The sequence below is a fragment of the Microcebus murinus genome, chromosome 12, assembly GCF_040939455.1.
Source record: "Microcebus murinus isolate Inina chromosome 12, M.murinus_Inina_mat1.0, whole genome shotgun sequence".
NCBI classification, from domain to species: domain Eukaryota; kingdom Metazoa; phylum Chordata; class Mammalia; order Primates; family Cheirogaleidae; genus Microcebus; species Microcebus murinus.
This window is the reverse complement of record NC_134115.1, coordinates 86,713,328-86,727,167: the sequence shown is the minus strand read 5'-3', so window position 1 is coordinate 86,727,167 and position 13,840 is coordinate 86,713,328. Positions and strand designations below refer to the sequence as shown.

Sequence of the window (13,840 nt, the reverse complement as noted above, 5' to 3'; positions counted from 1 at the left end):
CTTAGCTGTTGGTTCCAGGGCAAGTGGTCCTAGGAACACCTGAGTGAACACCCTCCCCATGTGGAAATCCTGAACCAGGCCCACACTTGCAATACACAGCAGAGCCAGGATTCTAGCTCGGACTCGCCTGACCCCAATCTAGCATCCTGTCTTGGTGCAATGTTCTCTCTCTTCCCCGGGCACTATCTGGGAAAGGGAAGGGAAACTTTCTGGGTTCCCAGGGCACAAGGAGATAAACACCTGGCCTGGGCTAAGCCTGGCAGTCAGGCCCACTCTGCTTCCTGCTGGAGTGGCCTGAGGTTACTCATGTCCACAGCTGAGGAGCCAGCCAGGCCTTGGGTTGTCCTTGACTGGCTCCCTCCTCTGAAATCCCTTCCTGGGATCAGGCAGCCACAGCCTCTTCCCTCACAGAGCCGGCCCAGCCATTAGTGAGAACACACCCCATAGTGTGGGTAGCAAAGCTTAGCACTCTTTGAGCCTGTGCTTCAGGGTCAAGATCCCAGTTAAGTGTTCTAAGTCCTCTAGGCCTTAACTTCCCTATCCATAAAAGGGAACACATCGTGGCACTGGGAGCTGCTATTATCATTTTTCTCCAATCTAATTGTGTTTTCTAAATTATGGGGTAAACTGGAGAGAGCATGGATTGCTACCTATGTTATGACTGGGAAGCAGGAAAAAATCAGAAATCACACTCACAAGTCCACACCTAGCTCATCCCCAAGCCCAAAGTCAAATCTGTCTCTTGATGCCTCAGACCTATCCTCTCATTTTCCCCCCAATGCTGAGGTCCTGCTGTCATCACCTCTTGTTGGACCATCATGACAGGCCCCTCATCCACCTCTTTCCCATATTCTCCCCTCCTAACCTGCAGCCAGAGCAAGCTTCTTATGTCAAAAAGCAAATCTGAGGAGCTCACTCTCTATCTCAATATGTGTCAGTGGTTTCCTCTTTACTCTGGTCTACAAGACTCTGTGAGATCTAGCCTTTCCAGTCCCATCTCTTGCTTCTCTTTCAATTCACCACGATGCAGCCAGTCGGAGATGCTAGATACTTTCTGTGGGCACCGAGCTCTCTAGCCACCAGGTCTCTGGCAGCTCCCTCTGCCTGGACCCTGCCTGACTCAGGGCATGCATCCCTGAGTCAGGTGGTGGCTTGGGTTACTTTGTTCCAGAAGCCTCTGAGTCCCCTATGGCAAATGCCTCCTTTGAGCTCCCCCAGTCCCCTGTATGTCTCCTTTTATAGATCCTACCCACCAGGTTTGCCGCTGTGTGCCTGTCTGCTTCTCCACCTGGCCTTGAGCTTGGTGTGGTTGCAGAGGGCAAACCCACCAGGTTCCCTGCTGGGTCCCAGCCTGGCTCAGAGCAGATTGCCCCTGAACAGTTGGATACTGGATGAATGAACTGCAATATGCCGAGGGGCCTGGGAGGTGAGAGGCTCACTAACTGGTCTCTGCGTCCACAGCAGTTAAACTAGTCGTCGAGACAAACCTTAACTAGGCAAGAAACTCAACGACAACAAAAGGCTTAGATAACAGCTTGGAACGATACAAGCTGGGTCACAAGGCGCGTGATGAACTGGTCCAAGTCACCTCCTCAGGCGAAGGCTTCCAGGCACTCCTCAATGCCGAGGAGAACTACAGATTTGGAGGCGAAAGACCTGCTTGGGTCTTGTCTCTGGGTGTCAGTTTTCTGAGAAATGGGACTCAGGATCTTCCCGGTCTGATTTAATGTTTACCGAGCTCAAGTCTGGCGGGACCCTGTTAGGCCATTCCAGCCATAGTTTTCAAATTGTTTCTCCTCGTCATTGTTTCTTCTTTTCTTCTGCTCCCGCTCTCGTCCCTGCCCTGCCAGCCTCGGCTCCCCACCCCGCGACCTCCCACTGCCTTCCCGGGGCCCCTCTCCCTTTCCCTCGGCTCCGCCCTACCCGAGGAGGCGGGCCCGGCCGCGCGGCGCACCAATCCGAGCTCCCCGAGCTGCCTCCGCCTCCCCGAGTCCCGCCCCACGCCGCCGTCCGCCAATTGCGCTCCGCGCCCGCCCCGCCGGGCCGCCCAATCGCGGGCGGGCCGGGCCGCCGGCGCCCCGCCCCTGCCGCTCTCGGCGGCGGCTCCGCGGGCGGCCGCGCGGGGCCTGGGCATTCTCGGAGCGGCGCTGCGCTGCGTCGGGCTCAGGCGGCCGCGTCGGGGGCGCAGGCGGCGGCGCTGCTGCTCGCGGGGTGCTGGGCAGAGGCGGCGGGTGAGGCGGGCGCCACTGGCCGGGCCAGAGGGCGCCTCAGCTCCGCCGGGGCCCGCGGCGCGGGTCCTAGGACCGAGGAGGAGGCGGCGCCCCCGCTGCCCGGGGCCGGCCCGGTGCCCGCCCGGAGGAGGCCCGTGGCCGGACGTTCCCGGCTCGCGGTGTCCCGACGCACCGCCCGAAGAGGCCCCCAGAGCTGCCGGCCGCCGCTGGGGTGCCCTCCGCCTCACCTGCGCGGGCCGCGGGGCACCCGTGCGGGGGCGTGTGCGCGGCGAGGGCACCTCCCCCGGCCGCCAGCGGGGCGGGGGCGGGGCCGCCCGCCGCCCTCAGTCTCACCGGTTCGCCCGCCGCGCCCGGCCGCGCGGCGTGAGCCCCCGGGGACCGCGGCTCGGGATGCTGCCCGCCAGCGCGGCCGCTCGCGCGCAGCCCGCCGCCCCTACACTTGCCTTCCGGGCCATGCGCCGCTGTTTACATGCCGGTGAAGCCCCCGGCCGCTCCGAACCCCTCCGAGCCCCGACTCCCCGAGGGTGAAGCCAGCCGGCCCGCGAACTGGACTGGTCGCTCAGACCTGGGGCTCCGGACTCAGATCCCCGCCTGCTCCGCCGCCTCCGCCACCATCTGGGCGGGATCCGGCTCTGGTGTTTTGAGGAGGGGGTGTGGTGTAGGGAAAGGAATCCTGGGGATTTCTGGCCCCCCTTTTTTTGGCCTTCTGGGCTTCAGACTCAGGGAACTCGCTCATGGCTTTCTTGATGAAGAAGAAGAAATTCAAATTCCAAACCACTTTCACCCTGGAGGAGCTGACTGCAGTCCCCTTTGTGAACGGGGTCCTCTTCTGCAAGGTCCGGCTGCTGGATGGCGGGGATTTTGTCAGCTTGTCGTCAAGGTAGGAGCTGGGGCATTCTCGCAGGAGAGGGGGATCATGAGCGAGATGTAGTCACTTGGCAAGTGTGGAAGCACCCCTTGGGCCAGGAGAATCCGGGGGATTATGTTTGTCTGGGGCAAGTTTGCACAAGGCAGGACTGGGCCTGAGGAAGGTGGCAGGGTGCCAGGCACCCTTCTGCAGGTGACCAGCTGGATACCTGGGGGTCTCTTCTTGCAGCAACCCTCTTGGGGCCCTGCATGCTACCCTCAGTAGGCCCATTCCGCCCATTTTGCGGACTTGCACATAGAGCCTAGGGGTTTTTGTGCTTTGGTCCCGGGGTGAGTAGGGGAAGGGTGTTCCAGGCCACCTTGCACCCTAGCTGGCCACCCGGGCTGTTAAGATTTAGAGCCCAGACCTGCCACTGGTTCTCTGGTACTCCCTGATGCTTGGGAAGGCCAGGTCCCAGGCATTCCTCAGTCTGGCTGGAGGGAAGCAGTTGGATTTTGGCTTACCCAGCCCCCTCTGAGTGACTGTCCTCTTCTGGCTGGAGCTGGGCTGCTTTGCATTGCAAATGTCCTTGTCCTGGAGGCTGCTGCCCTCTCTGTAAGAGGCTCCGTTGAGTTTGGTTTTGTGTTCATCTCCATGTTGGCAGGTCCAGCTGCCCAGCTTATTGCTGAGTTCCCAGGCTGCCCCTCACTGACTGGGCCTGTCTGGAGAGAGCCTTGGCGTCTGACACATGGGGGTGGGAATTCTGGCTCTGTTACTTTCTGGGCTTCTGTGTCCTCTTCTGGAAAACGGGCCTGATGCAGGTCTCTCTGTCAGAGTCGTGGAGAAGCCTCAAGTAGCTAGAATGTGGGCAAGGCCTGGGGCACGCTGCTTCCCTGTCCTGCTCTGCCTTTGCTCCTCAGGCCTGCCTGTGAGCCCAGTTAGCCAGAGCTGCCTCACCCTTCTGAGTGGGGGTGTGTGTCACAAATGGACACCCAGGCCCGGAAAGAAGCGTCTTGCCAGGGACTTCGAAGGAGGCAGTTGTTAACTTAACTCGGCCAGTATGGAGACCTGTTGGATGAATCCAGAGGTCGAATGCTGTGCTGGGAGGAGGGGAAGGGAGGAAAGCTGCACAGCCTAACCCAGATTTAGGAATCTCCGGTGCGGACAGGGTGGGGTGCCTTTTCTGTGCACTGGCTCTGCTGGGAGCTGCTTATCTGAGGAATTTGGACAAGGGCTACCCCTTGTGGTGGGGGTGGTGGGCCATCCTTGATTGCCTGGGAAGCCTGTGATCCCATAGCCACCCACATAGAAGCCTAAGGTTTCAGGGAGAGAGGGCTGTGCTCTGAACTAGGGCCTGGAGTTGGCTGCTCACTATCTGGGTGACATTGGTTGGGTTACCTAACCTCTCTGATCTCAAGAATCAGCTATTATTGGTGCTGTGCTTCATTTTACTGGCATCTTTCACTTAACCGTTTGACTATGTCATGGTGGTGGGGTGGCCCATAGGATTATTATCCCCACTTTACAGAGGTGGAAACAGGCTCAGTGAGGGAGCAATTTGCCTCATTTGATATAGTGGAGCCCAGATTCAAACTCAGGATGTGCTTTTTTAATTGAGACTAGAGTCTTGCTCTGTTGCCTGGATTACAGCACAGTGGTGTCATCCTAGCCCACTGCAACTTTAAACTCTCAGATTCAAGGATCCTCCTGCCTCAGCCTCCCGAGAAACTGGGGCTACTAGCACACGCCACCACTCCTGGCTAACGTTTGTGGTTTTTTTGTAGAGACCAGGTTTCACTGTTGCCCAGGCTAGTCTCAAACTCCTGGCATCAAGTGACCCTCCTGCCAAGGCCTCCTAATGTGCTGGGATTACAGGTGTGAGCCACTGTGCCTGGCTCAGGAGGTACTTTTGACAACTATCCTGTTGTGCCTCTTCCTGAGCCTCTGTTTCCTCCTCTGTAGAATGGGAAGTCATGCCCACCTCTAGGGTTGCGAGGGGGAATGGATAATGTATGCACCAGGTCTGGCCCAGGGAAATCGCTGCAGCAGTTATGGTTACTATGGGCAGAAATGCCCAGGTCCCAGCCCCTCCTGGGTCTTGGGGGGACCAGGTTGAGTCAGCAGGGGGCCAACATGTGAGCTGGGAGTGGAGACAGGGTCTTCGATCCCACCAAAGAATTGATATTGAGGCCTAGACCGAGGTCTTGCCTGGCTTTCCAGGCCCTGGAGCCACTGTCACCACCCTACCTGTTGGCCTTTCCATTGCCCTAAACCTGCTCTGTCATCCAGGAAAGTCTGGAAAGTTCCAGGTCTTAGCCCACACTGGATTTCACCTCTGTTTTCCCTTCTTCCTTCTTGGAAAGGGGACTCAGATTCCCCGAATCAAGCTGAGCCCAAACAACCTTTCCCAGATCTCATCCTGGATGGAACCTGAGTGGGGCTGGGGAGGGAGGAACTGACATTGAGCCCCCACCCCAACAAAGGTGAGCACTTACTAGGCCCTGGGTACCTGTTTGCTGCTGTGCAGGTGTGGCTGGAGTGACGTTGGAACTTGAAGCCAGCTTAGAGCTACTATGCCTTTTGTTGGGCTTTTGCGCAGTAGATGGGGGTTTTGGGGTTTCTGGGTTCCTACTGCCTCTACCTCCACTCCACCCACTCTGGTCTGCAGCCTAGGAGCCCCACCTCACAGCCTTACCTCTCCAGATAGCCAAGGCCCCATTGTTTTCAAGTTTTGGTAGGACCTGGGGGCATTGACCTAGTTAGATCCTGGAGATAGCTACGGGATCTGGGCCTGTAGCTATCTCCCCCAACCCCAGAGACCCCTGAGATGGCCCAGAGTTCTGGGTGGCAGCATGGGCCATGTCAGAGTAAGGCAGGCCCAAGGCCCCACCCCTGCAGCACCCGCCCTCCTAGCTGGAATGTTTCCCTGTGTGTTGGGCGCCTTGGCAACAGCTGGGTACACAGCTTGCTTGACCCAATTCGAGCAGGTAGAACAGGTGGTATGTCGGGCTGTTCCTTAGCTTCATCTTTCTGGGGCTTCCCTACAAATAGTAATCCTTGCAGCTACTGTGTTCTGAGTGGCCGTACTATGTGCCAGGCACCATGCTGAGCGTTTTGTGAATGGCATTTCCATTAATCCTCTTTGGTCATCCGGAGAAGCATCTAGGCCAGAGAGGTGAAGCCACATACCAGAGGTCACCGGGTGGAATTGGGAAGTTAAGGCTTTTATCATTATGGTTTTAAACCACCTTTGATTGTGCACTTACTGCATGCCAGGGACTTATTGAGCATCTAAATGCATGATCACTGGAGTGCCTTCAACCACATATCTGTGGGCTGATGATGGTCCACCACTCAAGATGAGGGACCAGGGTCAGGAGAGCAGAAGTGACTGGGCCCGTGCTGCTCAGCTAGGTAGTAGCAGAGATATGATTTGAATTTGGGCAGGTCCAGCTCCAAAGCGTGCCTTGCCTTGATGGCAGTGTGTTGAAAGCAGCCACAGAACCGTGTGACACCCCCACACATTTGAAGAAGGTTCCTGTCGACACGTTGGGTAGGACAGGAAAGTCCAGAGCTGGATAATTTGGAGGCGCTGTACTGGGCTTTGTGAAGTCCAAAGAAAAGGGTCCCCAGGGCCATAAGGTGGGATGGAGCTGAAGTCACTGCTGTGGATTTGGGACTAGACCTGGGCTGGCACTGGGGCACTGCAAGCATTTGCCAAGGTTCCTGCCCAGAAGCCTTCCAGGTGGACATATTCAAGTGACGTCTGGGAGGCTTTCCTGGTGGACCCGGAAGGGATGCAAAAGTCCTAGTCAAGTTGGGGAGCAGCCAGCTTGTCCAAGGCGGCCCTCCAGCAGGAAGAATCCCAAACATTCCGAGAGGTCTCTACTCCCAGCTGGCACCAGTCCTGTGGCCTGCCTCACACTCGTGGCTGGCAGTGCCAGGGGAAGGCAGCGCAAGGGAGGCGCTCACTTACCTCGCAGCAAGTCCTCTCTGGAGGAGATAGGCAGAGAGCATTTCCTCAGCCAGTGGATGGAGAAACTGAGGCCTGGGGCACAGAAGTGACTTACCAGGGCCACTTCATAGGAGGAGTTAATGGCATAGCTAGGCAGACTCTGATCTGACCCTGACCTGTGCCCCTGTGCCTCAGTACCCTTCTTTGGACGAAAGATGCAGGCTGGGCCAGAGGGAGAGAACGGTGCCTCTGCGGGCTCCTCCTACTCTGTACTTGGTGCAGACTGTCCAAGCAGCAGACTGTGACTTGGAGAGGCCCCTCCCCTGGCCTTTCTTCTTTGGTAGCCTCGAGTCCTCAGTTGGCTGTCAGTGGGATTTTTACTTTTTTTGTTGGAAGAGCATGTGGCTGCTCACCACACAGGTGCTGTCTGCCTTCCCTGGGCACAGCCTTGTGCCAGCCAGGATGGGCAGCCTCAGAGCCACGTATGGGATTTCTTGAGCATAAAGAAGGCCTTGGGCAGGTTGGCTCTGCGACTGGAGGCCCTGTGCCAGGCCCGGTCCCCAGGGAGGCCAGCCGCTGGATCTTTCCACACACTCCTTACACTTGGCCAAGGCCTCTGCTTCCCCAGTCCCTCTCCCGTCCTCCTGGGAGAAGGCTGCACAATGCCACTTGAATCCTCCACCCTGTGAGGCCTGCTCTTAGGCAGTGTGGAGCTGCAGGAGGGCAGGAGGTGGACACACAGTTCTGTCCCTCAGTGGTATGTGGAGGTGCCATGGGATGGACCCCCGAGTTGGGGCAGTGTGCCTGGTGGGCATCATAGAAACTTCGGGGCCCGGCAGATCTGGGGCAGGTCCTCCTGGGTCCCATTATACCCTGGCAGAGCAGCTGGGGAGGCCTTTCTGTTCAGGCATCCCCATTGGCTTGACAGCTGTTGACTGAGCACCCATCTCAGACCGGGCATATCCTTGCCTTTCTGGAGCTCACCATCTCGGGATAGGGAGGGTTTCCTGAGGAAGCGACCCTTCCTGGGAGGAAGGCCAAGGGGGATTGGACTAGCAGAAGGTTGGGACAAGCTCTTGCAGTAGAGTCACCTGGCCAGAAGGCACTTGCTCCCAGTGGTCCCAGCAAGGGGCTGGTGTGGCTGGGATGTGGGAGGAGCTGGGAGGGGATGGAGAAAGTAAAGTGGTGGATGGCCAGGCTGCTCTGTTCCTGGCCTGGGAGTCTTGCAGAGATGGGTGGGGCAGTGACAGGCCTGGTTTGCCGACTAGGATTGATGGCTCTCCCTGCCTGGCGGAGAAGGTGCAAGGGGCCCTGACTCGAGCCAGTTGAGTTGGCCGATGGGCAGTGCTGACTGTGCCTGGCTGGCCGGTGGCAGGCAGAGGAGTGGGCAGACTGGAGAGAGGGCTGGCAGGCAGAGTGGGCAGGTGGGTTTCCTCATCCTGAAGGCCTAGCATCATGCCTAGTATTTAGTAGGTGCCAGAAGGTAGACATTCAGAAGGTGCACAGTGGCCAGATATAGCCAGGGTTTGTTCACCCCTGAAGTGTTCCCTAGTTTTTGATTGAGTAATAATCCAGACTTTCTGTTTCTTTTAAGCTGGCAGATCTGACAGCAGTGCTGCGTGGCAGTGTTTGACTCTAGGGCCTGTGTAGCTGCCTCTTACGTGGGCTGCCCGCTTGAGCCTCCTCCCCAACCCCACTGCATGCCCTGGATCTCCGGTGTGGCTGCCTTCGGTTTCCTCAGGCCAGCCTGGTCCCCGGGCCCCTGGAGAAATCCTTCTGTGTGCGGGTGGGGGGTTAAGGAGGCAGCGTGGCCTGTGGAGAGAAGCCCTGGCAGGGGAAGCAGGCAGGGCCATGCCGGGAGGCCTCAGAGGCCAGCCTGGGCAGCAAGGCTGTGGCACCAGGCCAGCTGCTGGCTCCCTGCCAGGTCAGACTGCTTCTGGTGGCCGTGGTGAGGCCTGAAGCTGCCCAGCGTGTGCCTGGCCTTGGTGTCTGCTCTTTTCTCCCAGCTGGTCACACCATTGGCAGGTGCCGCCCTGGCAGCCCCGGCCTGCCAGCCTGGCAGCGGCTCTGACCTGCGGTGACCTGGCCCATTGGGGCCAGGCTGTTCCTCGAGGCCTGTTCCTCGCTTCAGGCTCTGTCTTGGGAGGTGCTCCGGCCAGGGGCTCTCAGCAGCAGCCTCACCGTGTGCCTGTGGGCCTTGCTTGCCCAGGGGTGGCTGGGAGGCCGTGTGTGCCTTTGAACTATGCTTGTTCAGTAGCTGGGAGTCCTGACTCACATGTGCGGCTGCTGCTTGGGCATCGGGATGGCCACTGTTGTGTCTGCTAAGGGACCTCAGGAGCTGAGGGACTTGGTGTGTGAAGACTGGTGATGGCCGTGTGGTGACCTTGCAGTCACTCGCCTGTGGCTAGGGCTGGGCAGTATTACCTGAGACAACCAGTTTAGATTCGTCCTTCTCACCAAGGGAGCCACAGGAAGTTTAAGGAGGAGGGAGGCACCAGATTTGCTTAGAAGAGACGGGGATCTAATGTAGGGTGGGGAGGGTGGTGTAACTCTTCATTATCCACTTGCCTGGCAAGCACTCTGGATGTGGGGTCACAGGATTTGCCCCAGGGCTGCAGGTGTGCTCTGGGACCTGTCAGCCTCCCCCGCAGCCCCCTCTACCCAACCCCCACCCCAGCCTGCTGGCTCCCTGCGAGGTCAGACTGCTGTTGGTGGCTCTGCAAGGCCTGAAGCTACCTGGCCGTTGCCTGGCCGTGGTGTCTGCAGAGGGCTGTGGTGGCAAACCGTTGGTTTTCGCTCAGCCTCTTTTGGTACCTGGGGTTTGGAAAAGCTCTCACATGCAGGCGGGGAGCTGCCTATACCAGGACCCTGCCCGATGTCGCCTGAGCCCGCAGCCCCTCCAGCCAGTGTGTTTTGGTGGTTGGGAGGCAGAGCTGATAGAGGGCTTTCTGCCTACTTGGTTTCTGCCCTGCTCTTCCCCTGCCCCCAGGCCTGGGGGAGATGTTCCCGTCCTTTTCCGTCCTGTCTCTGCCACTTGCTGCCTGTGTGACCTTGGGCAAGTGACTTCCCTGAGTCTCTGTGACCTTCCCTGTGAATGGGGCTGCTGGTGCCTGCCTGGCGATGCACTTGGGAGGACGCGGTGAGACGATGCCTGTCAGACGTCTAGCTCGGCTCCTGGCTCACGTAGACACGCTGTATCTGCTACAGTCTATCCTTCCGTCCCCTGGCTGAGTCATGGCCCTGGGCTGAATGGCACATCTAAGTTGCCCCTCTGTGGCAGCTGGCACTGGTGCTTCCCTGTGGGCCAGCACTGATGGGGTGCTGCCAGGACAGGGTACTTCTCCCTCTCTGCCCTCTGCAGGCATGGGAGCAGCTGAGAGCACACCTCGAATCTGAGCTCACGGTCCCCAGTGGGGTCTGTGTGCTTTCTTGTCCCTGCTGGCTTGAACCTGCCCTGCATGGGGGTGCTTGGCTATGAGCCAGTGAGAGCTGGAGCGCTCCTGCGCTGGGGAGGCTTCTGCCAAGGAAGGGGCCCTCTCCAGGGCCAGCTCTGGGACCCACCCTGGCATGCAGAAGACAGCTGTCCTCAGAGATGGAGGGCACTGGCTGGCTGCTTGCTGGTAGGCAGGGGCACAGGTGAGAGAGCCAGGGGCCCCTCGGCAGGTGGGGGCCCTGCCCCTTTTGGCCTCATGTCAACTTCTGTTCCTTGCCCTTCTGGTTTCTGTGCCTTTGTTCCGGCAGTTTCCTTTTCCTCAAGCTCCCTTCCCCCACTTCTTGACTTGCTGAACTCCTGCTCAGCCCAAGAGCCACCTCCTCCAGGAAGCATTCTCTGGCCTCTTTTGGCCTCATACACCATCTGTGGACCTTTATCTCAGGGCCCTGCAATCCCTGACCACGTCTAGCTCTTTCCTCAGCCTGTGGGCCCTTATTGGCCTCTGTTGCATCATTGCATCTTAGTCCTGGTGCTTCCTGTGGTGGGTTGGTGCTGCCCTGGGGCTGGAACTCTTTCTCCCTGGCTCTGAACCTATGTGAGTCTTGGCACTGGACCTCGAGGCAGCCACCACCAGCTGCCAGACCGGGCTCTGACCTCCCCTGCCTGAGGGAGGTATCAGTCTGTGTCAGGAGCTGCCCTCACTCGCACAGCAGGCAGCTGGGCGCAGCCACCGGCTCAGAGGCTGCAATTGAAAGGCAGCTGGAGGCATGGATGGCTTGGGTTGGGTGGACCCCTGGTGGGGAGGAGGGATGCTCATGGCATGGTGGTGAGGAGGGAGAGGGGGCTGGGGCCTGATTCTGTGCTCTGCAGTTGGACCTTGGCAGCTGCTCAATTGTTCCTTGACCATGAAGGGCCTTGGCCTCTCAGCCTCAGCTTCCTCCTCATCAGATAGAGGTGTTCACACGGGAGGAGAAGGGCTACCTGAGATTAGAGCTCTTGCTTAGCACAGGGTCAGGCATCTGGCAGCTAAAAACAGACTAAACCCGCAGAGAGAGGAGGTGCACAGCCTCATGCTTGGGGAGGGTGGAAGTCTGGGTTCTCTTCGCACGCAAGGTGCCCTCACCTCCCACCACTTCCTCTTTGCGCAGCCGGACTCTCTGCAGACATGGGGGCAGCACACCTGCGGTACCCTGCTCCTGCTGGTCTTCCCCTGGTTGCTCAATGACAGTTCCTAGGCATCTTCTGTGTGTAGGTCCCAGGCTGGGCCCTGGGGATGCAGCCCCCACCCCCGAATGGCCCTCTCCAGTGGGGGAGGCACAGGAATCCAATCAGTGCTGTGGGTACAGGCCCTGAGGAGCTGATGCTGGGCTCAGTTCCAGGGGAGGAGTAGGGTTAGTGGGTGGCAGGTAGGAGAAGAGCAGCCCAGACGGAGGGATGGCAAGATCGAGTTCTGAGCAGGGAAGAACACTTGGAGTAGGGGGTGGGAGCCACAGCAGGGTGTGCCTCTAAGTCATATTTGTATTTTAGAACCACAAAAGCGGCAATGTGGCTAATTGGGGCTCCAGGTTGCGGAAGGGCAGGTGACTGTCAGCTGAGAAGGGCAGCTTTCCACCTCTGTCATCATGGAATGATTCAAAACAAAACTTGAGGCGTACTATGTGGTAGTGAGTGAACAGGCTGCTGCTCAAAGACCAACCTCACAAACATTGAGCAAAGTAAGTCAGAGCCAAGAGTGTACGATGCCATTTATATAAAGTTCGAAAACATCCTGATACAAGTCAGGGTGAGGATCGCGTCTGGAAGGGGTTTCTGGGGACCTGTAATGTTCTGCTTCTTGGGGCTGTTCTCATGGGTTTGTTCTCCCTGAGTGTCTGTGAGCTCTGCACGTCTCTGTGCCAGAAACAAGCCTTGAGATGCCCCACACCTTTGGGCAGTGCTGAATGGACGCCAGAGTCCTCTAACAAAAATGAGGCACCTTTTTGTGTGCCTGGAAGAGGTCCTTGGATCTTTTCCTGGGTCTTTTTGGTGGGGCAGCCTGAGCCATCCGACCTGATAAGCATCGCTCTTGTTTACAAGGCAGTAACTCATCTTGGCAGCTGCAGCCGTCTTTTCTGGCTAGGGGTTTTCCTTCTGTCTCTTGCAAACCCCAGCAGGGCCTGCTCGACTGTGGGCTTGGCAGTTCAGACGGAGGGAGGGCTCCTGCGCTGCCAGATGACTGGATCTCTCTGATCCTTGCTTTCTTCGTCTGTGAAATGGGATAATAAGCTTCTCCTTGATGCTTAGGTGAAAAGGGCTAATGCCTGGTACATTCCTTTCCTGGCCCCTGGCAAGGAGCACGGCTCCGTAAAGGCTGGCGGTGGTTGGCATTAATCCAGGGCTGTTATTGGAAGGGACTCGGGTGGGAGAAGAGAGGAAAGGTCCACGTTCCTCCCTCTCTCTTTCTCTTCTGTCTTCCTCTGGTTCACTGACTCAGGAAACATGTGTGATTAGAACCAGGTCACTGCCCCAATCGAGACAACTGTGGTCCCTGCCTGGGGCCCATGAGCCAGGGGAGACTGTTAGACATGTCCATCCCTCAGAAAAGGGCTGAGCACAGCAGGGGAGGGGAGGTGTCACCACCCCTCCTGCTGTGGCCCTGAACCCTCTTTTTGCGGATGAGCCTTTGACCGACCACGCTCTCCCTGAGTGCCCAGAGAAGGCCTTACCTTGGGCTGCAGCAGCTCCTAGGGGCTTTTTGTCAGCTAAGGAGGAGTCACATGTTACAGCTGGCCCATCTTAGATGCAAGGAAGACGAAGGCCCAGGCTGCTTTGGATATATCTTCAGTGTTCCATACAGGCCTGGCTTGTAGTAAGTGCTCAGTAAGTTTGTGTGGAGTAAGTGAATGACAGGCAGGGATTAGCCCAGCGTTGGTCTGTGAGTCTGCAGAGAATCAGGTGTCTGGGGAGGAGGTGGAGACCAGTGAGTCAGGGCCTTGTGGTCTTTCCTGACCCTGAGCCCTTGGTCCTGTGGTTGGAATCTTGGGGAGCTGCTGAAGATGGCTGGAAAAACAGGTCTGAGTCTGTGACGGGCTGGGAGGAAAAGTGGCTCTGGCCGAGCAGTTCCTCATTACCACCACCTGGTCACCTCAAAAGTCCAGGGAGCCACAAGGAATGCTGTATGGATCAGTGGGAACACCTGGGTGACAGATCCAGCAGTGGCAATGACCCCTGGCCCCAGCTGGGCAGCCCCTTCCCTGGAGGTGGTACAGGAGGTTTAGGGGCAGCCCTTGTGGGCACAGGGGTGTACAGGGCACTCATTGAGTCATCAGATGCTTATTGAGCACCTGCTGTGTTCCAGGAGTCTCCTTGGGACAGGGGATGCAGCAGGGAGTGAA

At 58.1% G+C, this 13,840-nt stretch overlaps 1 protein-coding gene across 1 annotated transcript in view; it reads left to right on the top strand.

Moving 5' to 3' along the window:
* The first annotated feature begins 2,575 nt into the window (after positions 1–2,575).
* EEIG1 (estrogen-induced osteoclastogenesis regulator 1) overlaps positions 2,576–13,840 on the top strand; it is a 34,219-nt gene continuing 22,954 nt past the window's right edge. Inside the window, exon 1 of the mRNA XM_012772044.2 lies at positions 2,576–3,111. Within this exon, the coding sequence (XP_012627498.1) occupies positions 2,966–3,111 (146 nt within the window). The 5' untranslated portion in view covers positions 2,576–2,965. The remainder of the gene's footprint in view (positions 3,112–13,840) is intronic.